The 18435-nt window shown below is 36.4% G+C and overlaps 1 protein-coding gene across 1 annotated transcript; it reads right to left on the reverse strand.

Moving 5' to 3' along the window:
* Positions 1 to 2730: 2730 nt before the first annotated feature.
* Positions 2731 to 8591, reverse strand: LOC110877100 (glucan endo-1,3-beta-glucosidase 13). The gene is made up of 4 exons (XM_022125257.2): positions 8266 to 8591; positions 4930 to 6204; positions 4161 to 4191; positions 2731 to 3331 (listed from the first exon to the last, which is right to left on the reverse strand). Exons 1-4 carry the CDS (start codon positions 8318 to 8320, stop codon positions 3199 to 3201), a joined length of 1494 nt encoding a protein of 497 aa, XP_021980949.1. The 5' UTR covers positions 8321 to 8591; the 3' UTR covers positions 2731 to 3198.
* Between the last annotated feature and the right edge of the window lie 9844 nt (positions 8592 to 18435).

Consider the following 18435-nt stretch of genomic DNA (forward strand, 5'->3'; position numbering starts at 1 on the left):
TAACCGGAGCTTTGTATAGAGACAGGTAGTAAACCGGTAAACTAGCAAGCACCGATTTGATTAATGTTAACCTCCCACCCATCGATAACGTATTCGCCTTCCAAGAAGCTAATCGTGTTTGAATCGTATCAATGACCGGATTCCAATGGCAACACTTATTCATATTCGCTCCAACCTTAATCCCCAGGTAATCGAAAGGAAATTCCCCAACTCTACAACCTAAGATACCCGCCATTTCACCAACTTCGACTCCATCAACACCGATACCAAACAAATGAGACTTCCTGATATTAATCTTTAGTCCTGAACATAAATAGAACACTCTAAGCAGTCTAGCCGTCTTCTCAATATTGTCTTTCGACCATTCCCCCAAGATCAATGCATCATCAGCGTACAAAAAATGCGATATTTCCAGGCCCCCATTGAAAACTTTAACATCCTTTATTTCCCCCACTGCACAAGCCTTACTAACCATAAACGAGAAGGCCTCCATCACAATCAAAAACAAAAACGGGGACAAAGGATCACCTTGTCTAATCCCCTTTTGACATTGGAAGTCAAAAGTAGGCGACCCGTTGACAAGCACAGCTGATCTAGCCGATTCTAGAATGCCCTTTACCCAGAGACACCACTTGTTAGGAAACCCCATTTGATCCATAACCGAGATGAGAAATCCCCAATTCACATTATCGTAAGCTTTCTCGAAGTCTATTTTAAGCAAAAAGGCTTTCCTTCTAGTCTTTTTAACCCACCCACACAGCTCATTAATCATCAGGGGACCATCCAAAATAAATCTATTTTTTAGGAACGTTGTCTGAGTAGAAGAAATAATTTACCCATAATCTCCTTCACCCTTAACGCTAAAACTTTAGAAATAATCTTACTAACAACCCCCACTAAAGGCTGCTGGAATACGATAGTGAAGGAGATGGATCGCTGCTCGCTCAAAGGAAATAACATTAGGTCGCTGATTAAGGTGACCGTTGGGAATGGTATGGAGGTTCAGTTTTGGGTTGATATTTGGATCGGTTCTACTGCTTTAAAACATCGGTGGCCGAAAATGTACGCGTTGGAGAGAGAGAAAAACTGTTCAGTTGCTGCTCGTTTTCTGCTACAGGATGGGGGTTGGCGGTTTGTTCCTAATTGGAAAAGAGGTCTTGCGTCGGTGGAGGAGTTATCAGAGATGCAAGACCTGCTGTTTCTTTTTAATAACGTGTCTTTTTCAAGTAGTCAGGACCGATGGCAATGGGGAGTAGATGGCAAAGAGTCTTTTTCTGTGGCGCAGGTTAAAAGTTTGATTCGAGATGACAACGAAGTTCGTCGGGACCACAGTATGCAATGGGAATCGTGGATTCCTCTGAAGGTTAATTTGTTTATCTGGCGTGCTGAGATGGAGCGTATTCCGACTAAGTTGGCTCTTACCAGAAGAAGGATTTTCATTCAGGATGTTTCTTGCAGTCTTTGCGAGACAGGAGAAGAGGATGTGAACCATTTATTCACAGGGTGTGGCTTCTCGTTCGGGGTCTGGTCCGCGGTGGGGAAGTGGTGCAAACTAGCGCCGATTTTTGCCTTTGAATTCAAGGATTTGCTGGCCATTCACAGCCAAGTGCAAGGCGACAAATGGGCGAAAAAAGTGGTTAAAGGTATTGTTATGATTACTTGTTGGGCTTTATGGAAGGCGCGAAACTCAAAGGTTTTCGAGAGAGTTAATCCGAAGGTTATTGAGGTAGTCGCGATGGTTAAGTCTTTGTCTTTTCTGTGGTTGAAAAACTGGTCTAGGTTTGTCTCTATTCTTGGGAAGGATTGGGTTGTTTACCCCTTGTATATGTTGTAGTTTTTTGCCTTGGCGGTCCTTGCTTTGAGGGCGCGCCCGGTTTTTTAATGAAGTTTTCTTTTCAAAAAAAAAAATACATTTAAAAGTTCATAAATTGGGTTATATAAAATTTCTAAACAAATTTATGTTTCTAGTTATATGGTTGTGGTGTAATATTAAACCTCTGGTACCAATCAATATTGTCTGTTTTGCCCATGAAAAGTGCACATATTTGTTTTGATTACCCGAGCAAAATTTCCTAGGAGATCACCCATATTGGAAGATCACCCATATTGGATTGCTCCCACTATGTTATGCTTAAGTATGAAGTCGTTCGCACCTCTTGAAATTTTGGTTGAATCCCGATCGCACCTCTTGAAATTTTGGATTGCGGACGGACCCTTGAAAAGAAATTTTTATTGTATTTTGTAGGCTAAAATCCCGATCACATCTCTTGAAATTTTAGTTGAGCCCCTCGTTCGCACCCCCAGAAAATAATTCATGTGTCCGCTACTGCAAAGCGTTGGTGATCATGGTAGACATGCATGCTAAAAGGAGGAGCATGAATGAAATTAAAATCGGTCATGTATTGAACCAGTCAAGCTCAAGGGTGTGCATACATATTTAAAATCGCTTATGTATTGAACTAGTCAGGCGCACGAGTATGCATGTATGTGCGGTGCTAGAGGTCGTTGTACTTACTGGATAAAGCTCGAATGTGAGCTCTAATAAGCATAACTTGCGATTTGAGAAGCCGAGTTAAAAACCAATACATCTTACACATTACATGTATCGGTTTTTTGTACCCAAATTCAATAAACTTTAAAAAGCCGGATAAAATGTGTTGTTGCAGCCCTCGTTTCGCAAGAATCACACAATATGAGCTCCGGTAACACCTACGGCTCAAAAAATATAGCTTTAACGTTCAAAATCGAGCCTGCAGTACAACTTAAACAAAAGAGTTAATTACTGTTTTTGTCCCTGTGGTTTGTCAAAAATCACTATTTCAGTCCATTAATTTAAAAATTGGCGATTTCAGTCCCTGTGGTTTCACTTTCGTAACCATTTCAGTCCATCTCGTAACCATTTCAGTCCCTGTACTAACAGAATAAATGGATTGAAATGGTTACGAAAGTAAAACCACAGGGACTGAAATCGCAAATTTTAAAGTTTAAACTAATGGACTGAAATAGCGATTTTTGACAAACCACAGGGACGTAAACAGTAATTAACTCTAAACAAAATTAACTACATTTGAATGGTACATGTTTACAACAACATCTGGCTACCCTTATGATACAAAATTAGGGAAGAGATTACATAAATTAGCTACCCAAAATGGCAAAATACACCACTGAAACACGGTCTCTTTAGACATCATCGGTTCAGAGAAACTGGATCCACGTGAAGACTATCATGAGAAGAAAATAATAAGGATTCGGGAGTGAAAACTCTCTTCGCCCTGAAGAAGTTGCATTTGCACCTGTCGTTACGTTGTTTGCAGCGGTTTTGTTACTCCTGTGACAAGTTTGCAGCCAAGTTTTAGCTAAACATACTTAAATTGTTACGTAAATTGGTTCACAGTTCGGTTTTGGTGGTTTGGCAGTTTTACCAGTTACAACGGTTTGGAACTTGGAACCGATCATGCAAACCAAACAGCCCGTTTATCCTTCTTTTTGTTTTTATTTTATTTTATTCGTTTTTTGGAAATATGGCGTAACGCATTTGTATTATAATTATGAACCATCTTTTATTTTAGCGTAAATTACGTTTTTGGCCCCTGTGGTTATATCACTTTTACTATATTAGCCCAAAATAAGAATTTTTAACATATCTGCCCCCATGGTCTCTATAACTAACCATTTTGGCCCCTAAGTCTAACCATTTTGGCTCCCGTGGTCTCTGTAACTAACCATTTTGGCCCCCGTGGTCTCTATAACTAACCATTTTGGCCCCCATGATCTCTAGACTTAGAGGCCAAAATGGTTAGTTATAGAGACCACGGAGGCAGATATGTTAAAAATTCTTATTTTGGGCTAATATAGTAAAAGTGATATAACCACAGGGGCCAAAAACGTAATTTACTCTTTATTTTATTAAATTTTTAATGTAGACAATCTGTCAAAGCAGCCGAACCGGACCATGAACACCCCTAAATAGTTTATCGCACCAAGATGTAACGAACTTTCACCAAACTTTAATCGGGAACATACCCCGCCACATTAAATTGTAACAAAGTTTTTCTTAGTTACATTAAAAGGTAAAAGTGAAAATTAGTTACATTTTGGTGCAATAAAACTATTACTATAAAAAAAATGTTTTTTACAGGGTTGATGATTTTACGTACCCCGCTGTCATGTACAAGCAATTGTCATAACCTGTCCAAACAAAGATCAAAATTTAATAACAAATATATATATATATATAGGGTAAGGATATATAGAAAACCACTTTTATTGAGAAAACCCGGGAAACTCAAAGCTCCCAACATTTTTTTTTTTTTTGAAAAAAATAACACATGTAATATACATGTTTTTAAGAGTTTTGGGCCAAAAAAAACAAAAAAGCGCCGAAGAAATTTTTTTTTAAAAAATAAACAAGTTTCAACATATTTTTGCTTAACACGTGTTAGTCAACAAAGTTGCTGAAATTTGTTTATTTTTTTTTTAAATAATCCTTCGGCGCTTTTTCGATTTTTTTTGCCCAAAACTCTTAAAAACATGTATATTACGTGTGGTAATTTTTTCAAAAAAAAAAAAAGTCGGGAGCTTAAAGTTTCCCGGGTTTTCTCAATAAAAGTGGTTTTCTTTTTATCTTTAGCCTATATATATATATTTATGTATAGACAAACCAAATATATATGTTTTTTTTGCTCTATAAGCAAAAAAATAATTAGCTAAAAGGGAAATTAGTCAAACTGATATACTAATAAATTGGTTAATTCAAAAACAAATATGATCATTGTTTTAAAATTGTTTAATCATGATATTAAAATAAATTTTCAAAAAAAAAAATAGTATAGTTGGGTCAAAATACGTAAACGGGTCAAAATATCCAAATCAACATAACCCGGGTCAACCAAACCAATTCACAAGTAAATGGGTCAAAATACGTACTTGGATTCTTGTTCGTTTTAACTCCAGCTCCTCCAAAGCTACAAGCAATATCAGTAGCCCCATTTTGCTGATAATAACTATTAAACGCATACGAAGCATGCGACACCAAACTATCGGGTTGAAAACACGGCTGACTGGGCTGGATCGGCGAACAATCCACATTCCCGGACCCGCAGGCCCAATCCAGCCCGTTTCTCAAATCTTCTTCCGAAGCATTCGAGCTAGCAATACACCAAGAAGTCCCATTTACCGTAGTCAAATTCCCGCCATTGTTCACATCAACCGTACCTTTCCCCGTAAAATCGACATTATATACGCTCGTTTGATCGGGATAATACAAACCCCAGTTCCGTTCGGAATCCAAACCGGGCTTTCGGTTCTCGTTAAACAACGAGAATATGTATACGTCGAGCTCTTCACCGGGCTTCGCTGGCGTACCGGTGTTGTTGATGACGTGGCGGATGAGATTCGTGTTGTACGTCTGCGCGTTTTCAGGTGTTGCAGCGGTTTCTTTCGGGGAGCCTTTCGAAGGCCAGCCCGTTTCGGTTACCTTCACTTTTATCGTTTTGTAATTTAACCCCGCTAACGCGAAGTAAATCGAATCGATCTGTGCGTCGAACATGTTCATGTAAAGCAAACCCGTGTTCGGGTCGATTACTTCCGACGACGACTCGAAAAGCGCGTAATCTAAAGAAACGTTATTCGATGAATCACGATACGCGTAATACGGGTAAACGTTGACCAAAAACGGCGACTGGTTTTCCGCAAGAAAGTCGAGCAACGGTTTTAAAAAACCCGCGTGTTTGCTGTTAAACGAACCGGCCGACGGCGGGTACGAACGGGATAAAACCCCTAACGAATGGGTCGTCGAGACTTTAATCCTACGATGTAAACCAGCTTTTTTAAGCGCGTTATAGACGTTTATCATGGCGGGGACCACCATCGATGAACTGTTATCGCGAGCTTCGGTGACTTCGGCTCCGACGGTAATGTAGGTGATTTTGGTGGCGGGATAGTACGGGAGGATGCTGTTTTTGAGCCACGTGTCGGCGTTTGATTGGAACTGGGAGAACGGTAAGAGATCGGAGTTTGGGATTCCGATCATGAGTTCGATACCGGTGTTTGCGAACGCTTTGAGGACTTGAATGTTGGAATCGTAAATTCGAACGTAATTTATGTTTTGGTTTTTGATTAAGTCTACGGCTTTATCGGGTGTTGGGAGATCGTCTGCGTTTCGACCGTAGCAGATTCCGACTTTGCTTCCATTGCAGGTTCCTTCCAAAAGAAAACATAAATTAAAAGATAATTCGAAACATATAATCAGCTGCATTTTAAGGGTTTGAGAATGTGTTTGGATGCAGTTTGAAGAGTTAGATCAAATAGCCATTTGTTTAAAGCTAGGGGTAGTTAAGTAAATTTACATTCGTTTCGATGATATGTTTTCTTGATGGCAGTCTTAACCTGATTATCCAAATAGTCGGTTTTTTCATACCCGTTGTAACAAAACTGACTATATGTTATCTAAGCAAATAATGGGCGGGTTTGGTTTGTCGTTTTCCAAAAGTGTACTTAACTGTTCGGCCTTAATATTCATTTATCTGAACACCCCTAAATAAGAATAAATTACAAAAATCGCCCTTTATGTATGTCACTTATTGCAAATTGTGTTCTTTGTCTTCAATAATTACAGAAAACATATTCGATGTTTGCAAACCCTTGCAAGTTGTGTCCTTTAGCCCTAACTCAGTTATTTTTTGTGGTTAACTCTGACCAAATGGACCCCACATGGCCACATGAGGGTAATTTGGTCATTTTACTCTCATGTGGGGTCCATTTGGTTAGATTTAACCACAAAAAATAACTGAGTTAGGGCTAAAGGGCATAACTTGCAAGGGTTTGCAAACATCGAGTACGTTTTCTGTAATTATTGAAGACAAAGGACAAAGTTTGCAATAGGTGACATACATAAAGGACGATTTTTGTAATTTACTCCCTAAATAAATTTACCTTTCCATTATCAACATTAATACTAGCAAGTTTAAACAGGCTAAAGCAGATACCAACACTATCTTCTACAACTTGTTTTAGTATCCAAACACTTATCCTAAAAAAAACCTAAACTGATTATTGTGAAGTTTAAAGTTATCCAAACAGTCCATACTCTATACTAATCTAATCACATCTACATTCTTTATAATAAGTATTATTGGATTTTATCACCTCCAACTATTGGCTATTGGCCGCTGTCACCCCCAACTATCACTTTGACGCCCGTCACCCCCAACTTAACACTCCCGAGTCTCATTTAACAGGGGGAGGGGAAGGAAAATTTTCTCCTAATCTCTCCAATTTGGGAGGAGGAATATATGGTCATATTTTCTTCCCTTTTCCCTCCCCTCCCCCTGTTAAATGAAACTCGGGAACATGGTTTTTCATATTTTCATCTCTTTTCCCTCCCCCTGTTAAATGAGACTCGGGAACAGGTGTTCTGTCACCACGTCGTTAACTGATCACTAACTTTTAATCTTGTTACTATACTTTTGGGGGTGTCATAGGGATCTTAAGAAGGTTTTAGGGATCTTAAGAAGGTTTTAGGGATCTTAGGACACCCCCAAAAGTATAGTAACAGGATCAAAAGTTAGTTATTATTTAACGACATGGTGACAGAACACACTACGTATTAAGTTGGGGGGTGGTGGGCGTCAAAGTGACAGTTGGGGGTGGCAGCGGCCTATAGCCTATGTTCAGGGGTGATAAAATCCAATAACCCTTATAATAAACAATATAGAAGTGGAGACACTTGATGCATGTTTATTATACATAACCAAAAAAAAGTATCCCATTTATGTGAGCCAATGTTCCAGCATTGAAAAGGGATGTTTGTTTCCAAACACCAAAATGTAAATTAATTCAATAAATCAACTTAAAACCACAAAAACATGTAAGAGACATTTACACAAACACATAATGTGCATAAAAGGGATCTTTGCTTCCAAACAACAAAGTGTAAATTAATTCAACAAATCAGCTAAAACCCAAACACCAAAATGTGAATTAACCCACTAAATCAGCCTAAAACCACTACAAAACTTAATCAACACATTAACCACAAAAACCAGTTGAGACATTTACACAAACACCTAATATGCATAAAACAGATCTATGTTTCCAGACACCAAAACATGAACCAACCCACTAAACCACCTTAACCCCCCACACACCAACACTTAACACACATTCTACAACACTTACCCAACACACCCACCACCAAAACTAGTTCAAACATTTACACAAACACCTTACATGCATATAACAATTAACAAAGAAAACACATACCAAACAGCATAAGAACAAACGAAGCAGCAAAAATCAACCGAAACCCACTTGACATTTTGCAATCAGCACCCAAAAATCAACCTCCACAAATCTTTTTCTCTCTCTCTAAAACCCACTGTTCATCTGATATATTCACTCAAATTACACAAATTTAACCTCTAGAAACACGTAAAAACAAGTTGTAACGTCTATATTCTCTCACACACACTGTTTCGAAGCTTTTTGGGGCTCGATAGTGGTGAAAGGACAGAGGAGGGAGAGTGTGTGGGTGTGGGTGTCAGCTGCAACGGGACAATTCAGGAGTAAACAGTACAGAGTTGAAAGATTTTTAAAGGTTTTATTTTGCGGATTTGAAATGGGTTTATGAGTTGGATTTGATTTAAGGTTTTGAATCCGGTGTTAACCTGATAAAGAGACAAAGCATGTCTGTTCCCCACGTAATGTTTGGCATTATATAATAATCGAATATGTAATTTTTAATTGTTATTTTTTAATTATATGTTGTATGCTAATTTAGGTTGTTTCAATTATTTATTTTAGTCGTTAAAAACTATTATTAAATTAGCTTTTGGCTGTAATTTGAGGGTGAAGATACAATAGGAAGTTTATTTAGCTAGGAAGGATAGGAAGTGATCTTGACCATCCATTAAGTTAATTAAGGGCTAAGATTAAATCAGGGAAATTGAAAGAAAGAAAACAGGCGCGTGAGTTTGTTCAAGGGTATTCTAGTCAATCCAAGCCAATAGTTTCTCTCTCCTCCAATCCCCCCCCCCCATTTTTTAAACGTTAATAACTCTTTCATACGACATTATTTTTTTATAAAAATTGCACCAAAAAAACGAGCGTTTTTTTATCGTTAAAACGAGTATACTATTGCTATATTTTAAAAAAAAAAATTAAAACCCAGTTGCGTAAAACGCAATAGAAAAACCACCAGTTACGTAAAACACAATGAAAAAAAAACCTAAAAAATGACATTTTTCTAAAACGCAATGCACCAAAAACACAAAGAAATGACTTATTTGTAAAACGCAATTGCCAGAAAACACACAGAAATGTCTTATTTGTAAAACGCAATGGCCAGAAAACACATAAAAATGTGTTTTACCTAAAACGCAATGCACCAAAAACACAAAGAAATGACTTATTTGTAAAACGCAATGGCCAGAATACACTTAAAATGTCTGTTTTCTAAAACCCAATGGACTGAAAACACATAAAAAAGTGTTTTACCTAAAACGCAATGCACAAAAAACACAAAGAATGTCTTATATGTAAAACGCAATGGCCAGAAAACACTTAAAAATGACTCATTCTAAAACGCAATGGACTGAAAACACCTAAAAAATGTGTTTTACTCAGCCAGGGGCTGCCGCCCCTGGGACCCCGCTACCGGACCCCCGCAAAGATCGTAAAACGCAATGACTAAATCAAAAACCCAGATCATAAAAATGAAATTAAAGAATTTCTTACATGGATCGAAGCCGATTTCTTCATCAATTGACAAAATTTTGAATGATAGAAACACTTATCAACGCTCGAATCGAACGAATCGAGTGATTATCTCCAAAATCACCGGAAAAAACGAGATTTTTTTATGAAATTAAACTGGGTTTCCTTCAAAAAAAAGCTGAAGAACACGTTGATCGGGTTCTGAATCATTGATTGGTGATGAAAATCGCACTATAATGTAGTGATTATTGAGATAGAAAGTGAAGAAATAGTTGAAGATGGTGGGTTTTGAAAATTGTGGGTTTTTGAATATACTGGGTTTTGAAAAAGGAAGAAGAAAGAGTTGGATTGACTAAAATACTCTTTCTCTTTATTTTAAAATTTGCCACTTGTCATAATCCTATGGCTTCCTATCCTTCCTAGCGAAAATTAACTTCCTATTTGATCTTTTCCCGTAATTTGAATCATCCAATTCATGTGTGTTTAATATTTATATATATTTTTTTTAATTTTAACATTAAATGATTTAAAGAGCAACATCAAAGTTATTTACGTTGTTTTGATAGCATTTAACTCAATTTTCATTGTTTGGTAATTGGTGTCATTTATGAGTGTTGCGTAATAAATTTCAGACCAATTCAATAGAATGGGGCGATATCAATACTTACTCTTTAAATTAGTCAGACACCAACCCTCATACGTAATCATGTAATAGTGCACTTGTTCGGATTTTACAGCTACTTATTGGCCCTTGCAATATATTTAATTATTTATATATAGTTTTTCGTTGTTCCAAAAAAAAACAACCCTCATACGGGAATGTAACAAGGCGATTTTAGCTATACTGGCATATGAGGGTGGACATAGTGTATTCTTCAAATCTTTTAATCTTCCCTAACTAACTATCAATCACATATGAACATGTTTGTTATTTCCATACTATTAATTTACAACATTTTTATGCTTTATGGTGTTGTGACCTATGCTTAGGGGTTTTTTAAAAAGAAAATTGATTTTTCATTTCTATTTCCATACTATTAATTTACAACATTTTTATGCTTTATGGTGTCATGCCCTATGCTTAGGGTTTTTTTTTAAAAAAAAAAATTGATTTTTCATTTCTAATCCAAAATTTCTTATCTTTTTCAATTTAACCTCAACAGTTTTTTACTTTCAACTTTGGCCCTCCATACTTTTTATCTTTGCAAGTTTTTAGTTTTACGTTTCGTTCTAAATTTTGCGAGTTAACACACCGCAAGGTGCGTGTGGGGTTCGATGTTTTTTCGACTATTTTTTCCCGTTTGACACTTTACAGGCCAGTCGCGACGCGTCTCTTTTTCCCAGTTTGAAATGTTTGTCGCAACGCGCGGGTCGCAGATAAACTTAGTTATTTTTTCTATGTTTACATTTCGGTCTAATTTTTTCTCATTAACACGCTGCAAACGGATGTGCATGGTTCAACGATTTTACATCTTCTTTTTGTTGGGTTTTATTTTTTCCCTTTTAATTTAATTTGTTTTTACGAGCTTTTCCGGTTGTGGTGGTCACTGGTAGTGGTGTGGCATTAGTGCTACTTGACACAGTTTTACGTCACCGCCGCAACGCGGGGTTCTTAATACTAGTTCTTATATAATTATAATCAATCACAGGTGAGCATGTTTGTCATTATTATATAATTATATATAATAATCGAATATAGTATGTATTATTATAAAAGTTTAAATATTTTTAAAATTTAGAGTGAATTTCAAGGATTGTCCTTTATCTTTATACCCATTTTCAGTCGTTGTCCTTTATGTTTAAAATTGACGAGTTTTGCCCTTTATGTTTTCATATCATACACGTTTTGTCCTTTAGGCCTAACCCAGTTAGTTTTTTCAGTTAAATTTGGTCATATGCTTTGCACATGAGGGCATTTTTGTCAATTCAAAGGTAAGTTCAACGGCAGATTTACAGCTCAAAGCTTCTGCAACCTTTGAATTGACAAAATGCCCTCATATGTAAAGCACATAACCAAATTTAACTGAAAAAAAATAACTGGGTTAGGCCTAAAGGACAAAACGTGTATGATATGAAAATATAATGGACAAAACTCGTCACTTTTGAACATAAAGGACAACGCCTGAAAATGGGCATAAACATAAAGGACAATCCTTGAAATTCACTCTTTTAGTTTATTTTTAATTTATATTTGTTTCAATGACTTATTTAAGTGGTTAAAAATGGTATTTTTTTTAATTTAAGTGGTTATGTTTGTGCCGGATTCGGCTTGTCGCATGTGTGGGGATTTCGTGGAGACCGTGGAACACTTATTCATTGTTTGCCAATTTTCTCAAATGGTGTGGTGCGTTTTAGCTCAGTGGTGGAGAGCTTCTTCTTTTTTTGCTTTCCATTTGTTCGGTATTTCTCAGATTCACAAGTCGCTGGGTGGATCTTTTGGCCAGCAAAAAGCTGCTCAAGCTATTGCTTATACCGCGATGTGGAGCATTTGGCGTGCGAGAAATGCAAACGTTTTCGACAACAACAAAGTGACATCTGTTTTGAAGGTTGTGGATGAAACGAATACCTTAAGTTTTCTTTGGGTAAAGAATAGGTCGCGTCGAACGGGACTTTCGTAGGAGGACTGGAAATGTTTTAGTATAGGTTGCCTATATTAAGAAGGGGTTCCCCTCCTTTTCTTTTGTTATTTTCGTGTACAGGTTGTTTATGCTAGCGCCTTGCTAGTCAACGTCTTTTCCCTAAGACCGCCCGTAATGGGTGTTTTTTTTTAAATTGCCCAAACACGCCCAAAAACGCCCCGGAGCCGCCCCCTGGGCGTGATCTAGCGTTTTTTGCGAAAAGTTGGTTGCTGCCGTTGTTTGAAACACGCCAAAATGGTGCTTTGGGGAGCGAGTTCACCGTTCAACGGTAACTTTCTTTAATGTTTTTTTTTAATTTCCATTTAATACTATAAAAACCCCACTGTACATCTGTGACAACTGGCATCAAACCGGTAATTTCCGTACACTTTAATTATTATTTAATGACTGCAATTATGTGCTTAAATGTCAACCTTGTCTAATTACATTCAATACAAGTGAATTCATGCACGTTTCATACTACAAGAATTACTTTATGCATTAATGAACAACGTTGCGTCAGAAATACTAGTAAACTCGCCGGTAAGACACATTGTGTCAACAATTCTGCAGAAAACAGTCAGACAATAAAATTGGAGCCTAGGTGTAGGTCCAATGACAAGAATACATTAAAACCCAAGAATACATACAAGGGTTAACACATAGACATTCTGGAAACTAAAATACGCACTAAAAAGCACCCGAAACGCACTTTAGGTGCAGAATTTTATTAAATTCAGCTACAATCAGCCATAATTCAGCATCTAAACCTTGAAATATTATGCAGAATTCATGTCTTATTATACAGAATACCCTTCTAAGTGTTGGGAATTAAAAGGGTACCTAAGGGACACTAAACGGTGCAATTTAGCACTTTAACGAACCGGTATTTAACCGAACAACCGGACATAACCCGGAACATCAAAATATTATTAGAAGCATTGTTTTAATGTTTCTGAACTAGTTATGGTCCCCGAACACCATAACACCCCTTATAACGTAATAACACATTAAGTCCCTAAAAGTTACACTTGTAAACTAACTTGCTATTAAAGTTAGAGATTGGAATTTACATTTAACCCCCCCCTCTAGTTGGGACGGTCAAGATGTAGGCCCCATCCAAATCTTTGATAAATCTTACTAAATCACACAGTATCTTACCAAAATATTCACATGATCTTCTTGGATTTGTTTTGATTATATTAAGATGTTGTAAGATATGAAAAGATCTTATAAATGTCACCATCCTCACTCCATCATCTTCACACAACACATCTCCTCTCCCTCTCTTCCTTACATCTACCACCCACCACCACACTACCACCATTTCCGGTTATCAACCACCCACTCCAAGGCTATTTCATGGTGCTAGAAGGTCACTAACGGAGCTTGGTGGACTCGGATCTTGAAGAACCTCAACCGTTTGCTTTTAACCACTCAATTTTCACCAAAGTTCTTCCCTAGCTTTAAGCTAGTTGTAAGCATCTTGAACACTCTCATTTACTTCTATTTTTAGTGGTTAAAAGACTTGTCATGTTGAAAATCTTAAGAACATTAAAGAATATGAACATGAAACTTGAACATAAAGCTTATATACATGATGAATCTTGATGAAATAGTGATGTTTTGCTTATGTGTGATGTTTGTTGTTGTTGTTTATTTGAGATGATGATTAATCATCACATGAAGCTTGCTAGGTGATGTTTAAACACTTAATCTAGCAAGTAGGGGGATGATTATGTAACATCCTAAAATAATCATCTTCTTGGTAAGACATGAACTTGAAGAATGAATGATTCCTTGGAAAAATATTAGACAAAACAAGCTAGTAATCTTGTGAATCTAAGATTCATAAGTGGTTTTTCTAAAAGAACCAAGTTCAAAGTGTGATTTTTAGAAGAGCTTGATTTTTACTTAAACCTACACTATTTTTATTAGAAAGACAAGTGTATAAACACTTATGAAACAAGAAAAATACAAAAGAAATATTTTTAGAAAAATCATCCTACAAGTTGTAAAGAAACATATTCTTTAAAAATGGAGTTTTTAAAGAAGCAATCACGCTTTAAAGGGTAACAAGAATTACTAAATACACTAGTAAGTTACTACACATTTTTATAAATTTTCAAGTTCATGAAATAGAGAAATTAGTGTATGTTGTTGATGATTGTTGTTGAAATTGATTAATGATGATTTTTAAAAGAAAATAAACACATGTTTTGAAAACATGGGAAACCTCCATTTTTAGGGAAACTCTGTCAAAATTTCTGTAGGATTTTGACACTTAGAAAAATATAAGTTTCGAGAAAACTTATTCCCTAAAAATGTGTCTAGAAAATTTACCAAGGTTTCCCTAATTTTTGTGATAAAAAATGATGATTTCTTCAAGATTAAAAATTGATATTAAGTATGTATATTTTTTAGAAAAATATATATATTTTATTGATCACTAAATTTTGTGCTAAGTGTATGTAGTATGTATTATACGTGGTAGTGTATTAGGAATTGAAAATACACTAAATACTCTTAAGGAGTGAAAATACAAAAATACACATACGACATGCTTAGACACATACAAGAAAATATATTTAGGAAAATATATTTCTTCATAAAATAAATAACTTGGACAATGAAGCTTTAGACAAAGTACATAATTCGGGTGCAAAGTGCAAAATACAAGGAACTTATATTGATTTTTGAGAAAATAATATAAGTAAGACACATAGTTAAAAATATAAATTATTTTAACACAAGAAAACATATACAAAAGATAGTGACTTGTACTTGTGCGATACAAGTCTAGTGACTAACGTTAATAAAACACGTTTAGGTCACGACGCATTATAAGCAAAACCCGGTGAAGTTTACGACGCAAGGAACGCAAAGTTGTCAGTTTATAACCCCACCTTTTCACGGTTTTACATTTTTCTAAATGTTTTCGGGGTGGAAAGAGATGCACTTTTTGCAAAGCATACAAGAATTACATATTTCCAAACCATGTTACAAGCAAGTTTTAACAGACACAAATGGTTTACGAAAAGCTTATGTCTTATACCGGTTTTTCAAACAAGCGTATTTTTTGAAATATGCATACATACGAATTCTAAACCCAGTGAGTTCATGCTCCCTCTTTTCTTTAACTGTTTTTGATTTTATAATTTCGGGGGTGAAATACATGTTACAAATGTTACAGTATTTATAAGGGGTAACTTTGTAGAATAGTAACCAAGTTTTAAAAGTGTTCTAATTAGGTCACTCAAGTTTCAAAAGTGTTTCAATCAGGTCACTCAACATTCATTTTTTATTAAAATTAAGGGTTTTTTCATCCGATCCATAAGTAACCATGGTGATGTGAATTTTTGTTTCTTTTTTCTCTTTTATTTGATGCTAACATCGAGCAATAAAGTGGATTTTAACTTGTTTTTTTAATTTTTAATGTAATTAAATGTTTTTATTTTTAATAAATATAATTTCTTATATTATAATAATCCGACCCTAGCATCTTATGCTCTATTTTTCTTTTGACACATGGAAAAAAAAGACATGGCTCAATTTGAATGTTAAGTTATCTAATTGAGACAAAAACGATACGAGTGACCTAATTAGAACACTTTTGAAACTTGGTTACTATTCTGTGACATATTCAAATGGTATGATGGAGTACAAAAACATTCAAGTGAAACATTCTAGATCATGTCCCGAATAGGGTACCATAAGCACCATTAATCAACGTATACATTCAGACCGCGGAACAAAAGGTTAGATCTAATGGGTTTTAGGCAACCCCACTCTTGACCTACTTCTACCAATGAGTGCTTCTGTGTCTCATTCAAAGTAAACAAAAATGCCTAGGTTTGGTGGCTTCCTATGTCGTGACACATGTTAGTGGCCTTGCAAACCACTAGCGATCTCACACATTCAAACAATCATAGTACTCAGTTACAGATACGTTTTACAAGTTGCATTCATACATTCTACAAGTTTCATACTATGTCTTCATTCAAGTATTTAAACATTCAAAACAATCACTGCATGAATTCACACCAACATTATGTTGACGTTTTTTTTTCCCCAAACTCACATGTATTTCAGGTAACTAAAGGTGGATGTGCGCGCGGTCCTACTCATGCTTGTGGATGTCGTCTATGTTTATGTTTAAATAAAGTTGTAAACTTTTAAGACAGTGTTTCATGCTATCTTGCGATGTAAACGCTAAACTTATGTTTTCAAATTATGAAATGTTTGGTATTTGAAGTGATTTTTATGAGCATGTAGTATGTTTACCTTTCGTATGCAATGAGAACCTTTCATGATCACACCTCGTGCTTCCGCCGCAGAAAGGGGTGTGACAACATCCACATTTTTATAAAAAAAAACTCACCCTCAATCAAAGTTTCTCTCTATTTCTTTTACATTTTATAAAAGTATGAACCCATTCCGACCCCCATTTGGTTTTCCCTCAAGACCAGGGAACCCGAACACCACCCAACCGCAACAAAGCTTTAGCCTTCAAGATATGGACCTGAACATGTTATCGTACGCGGCTTACTTGAGTGGCCCTAATCCTTTCATGCCACCCACTTTCGGCTTTGGCCAAGTCGGCGGCTCGCAACCATCACAACAACAACCCGAACCCGATGTGGATATCGTGCCAGAGACGCAACCCGAACCGGAGCGAGAGACATCGAAACGCGGCAAAAGGTCGCATAAAAAGAAGGAACCGAACCAACCTCGTCGTAAGCATACTTACGTTATTTGGACGAAGAACGAGGAATTCACGTTGGCTCGGTCGTGGGTCGATGTTTCGGAGGACCCCGATGTTGGTAAGTTTTTTTTTTGTACTTTTTTTTCCTACACGTCGATTTTATTTTATTTTTAGCGTACAATTTTTTTTTCTATTTGTAGCAAACTTTCAAACCGGTCCTGAATTTTGGAATATGATTCGTGCACTCTTTTGTAGCACGTGGGGTAAGGGTGAACATCGTGACAAGGATTCCATTTCTAGCAAATGAACCGACATCAACAACAAGTGTCACGCCTTCTAATAAGTTTATCAAAGTAACTACGATAATCGGCCGAGCAGAGAAGGTGACGTCGGGGTTTTAACGAAGGCTATGGAAGTTTTTTAATGAAGTATTTTAAGTTTTAAATTTAAAAAAAAATAATTGTGTAATGATTGGATGGGCGTTATTGGGCATTATTCCCACTACGCCATTTTTGCAATAACGTCCAATAATGTCATCATGCTGCTGACTGGACTGCCACATGACAGAAAACGCCTTAGGGTGGGGGCATTATTCAAGTAACGACTACGCATGGTCTAATGAAGTTTTAATTTTGTTGATCGTTAAAAAAAATTGAATGTGATTTTAGTTAAACAATTCATTTGTTTAATATTTTACTTTTTATTTTCAATATAAAAATGATGTAGAGATCGACGTCAAAGTTATTGCCTTGTTTTGATAGCATTTAAATCTATTGTTATTGTTGGTCAAATACGTCATTTATGAGCTTTACATGAGACACTTTAAATGTTTAATGCAAGGTTGGTGATATCAGTTTAATACAAGCTTGGTGATATGAGTACACAACCTTCAAGTTGACCTAACATAGGACTGTTCAAAAAACTCCCAGCTTGCAGTTTGGTTCGGCTCGGCTCAGCTCAGCTCATTGGCTTGTTTAACTCCGAACTGGAGCTCGGCTCAACTCATTGTAAACTAGACATTTCACACACACTTAACTGAGATATTTAACTTAGGTTAGTGATATGGATCACCCGTGTTTAAAAATTGCAACTACTAAGACCAACTCTGTAATTATTGGACCCTTGGGACCAAGTCTGCAAAAATGACTGTTGGTGCATATGTCTGTCGACTTCGTCTTGTATCGAATCTTGTAATAGATTAGATTTATCAGGGCACGAAGTACGAGAAAATTGAGAAACATATGAGTTGGGACCATTTCGCACGAAATGGGAAGTTCATTTCGCACGAAATGGATGTGTCCATTTCGTACGAAATGGCAAAGGCCATTTCGTGTGAACCTGTTTCGTACGAAATGGTTGGCCTATACATAGCTGACTTGGTCTTTTCGTTTGGAT

Source organism: Helianthus annuus, chromosome 9, assembly GCF_002127325.2.
Source record: "Helianthus annuus cultivar XRQ/B chromosome 9, HanXRQr2.0-SUNRISE, whole genome shotgun sequence".
NCBI lineage: Eukaryota > Viridiplantae > Streptophyta > Magnoliopsida > Asterales > Asteraceae > Helianthus > Helianthus annuus.

Bases quoted from the DNA above. Each gene is read 5' to 3' on its own strand.
- LOC110877100 (XM_022125257.2), bottom strand. From the start codon at position 8,320: ATGTCAAGTGGGTTTCGGTTGATTTTTGCTGCTTCGTTTGTTCTTATG. The intron at 6,205-8,265 runs GTATGTGTTTTC...TTCTTTTGGAAG, and splicing joins GTTTGTTCTTATGCTGTTTG to GAACCTGCAATGGAAGCAAA. The intron at 4,192-4,929 runs GTACGTATTTTG...TTGTTTGGACAG, and splicing joins TAAAACGAACAAGAATCCAA to GTTATGACAATTGCTTGTAC.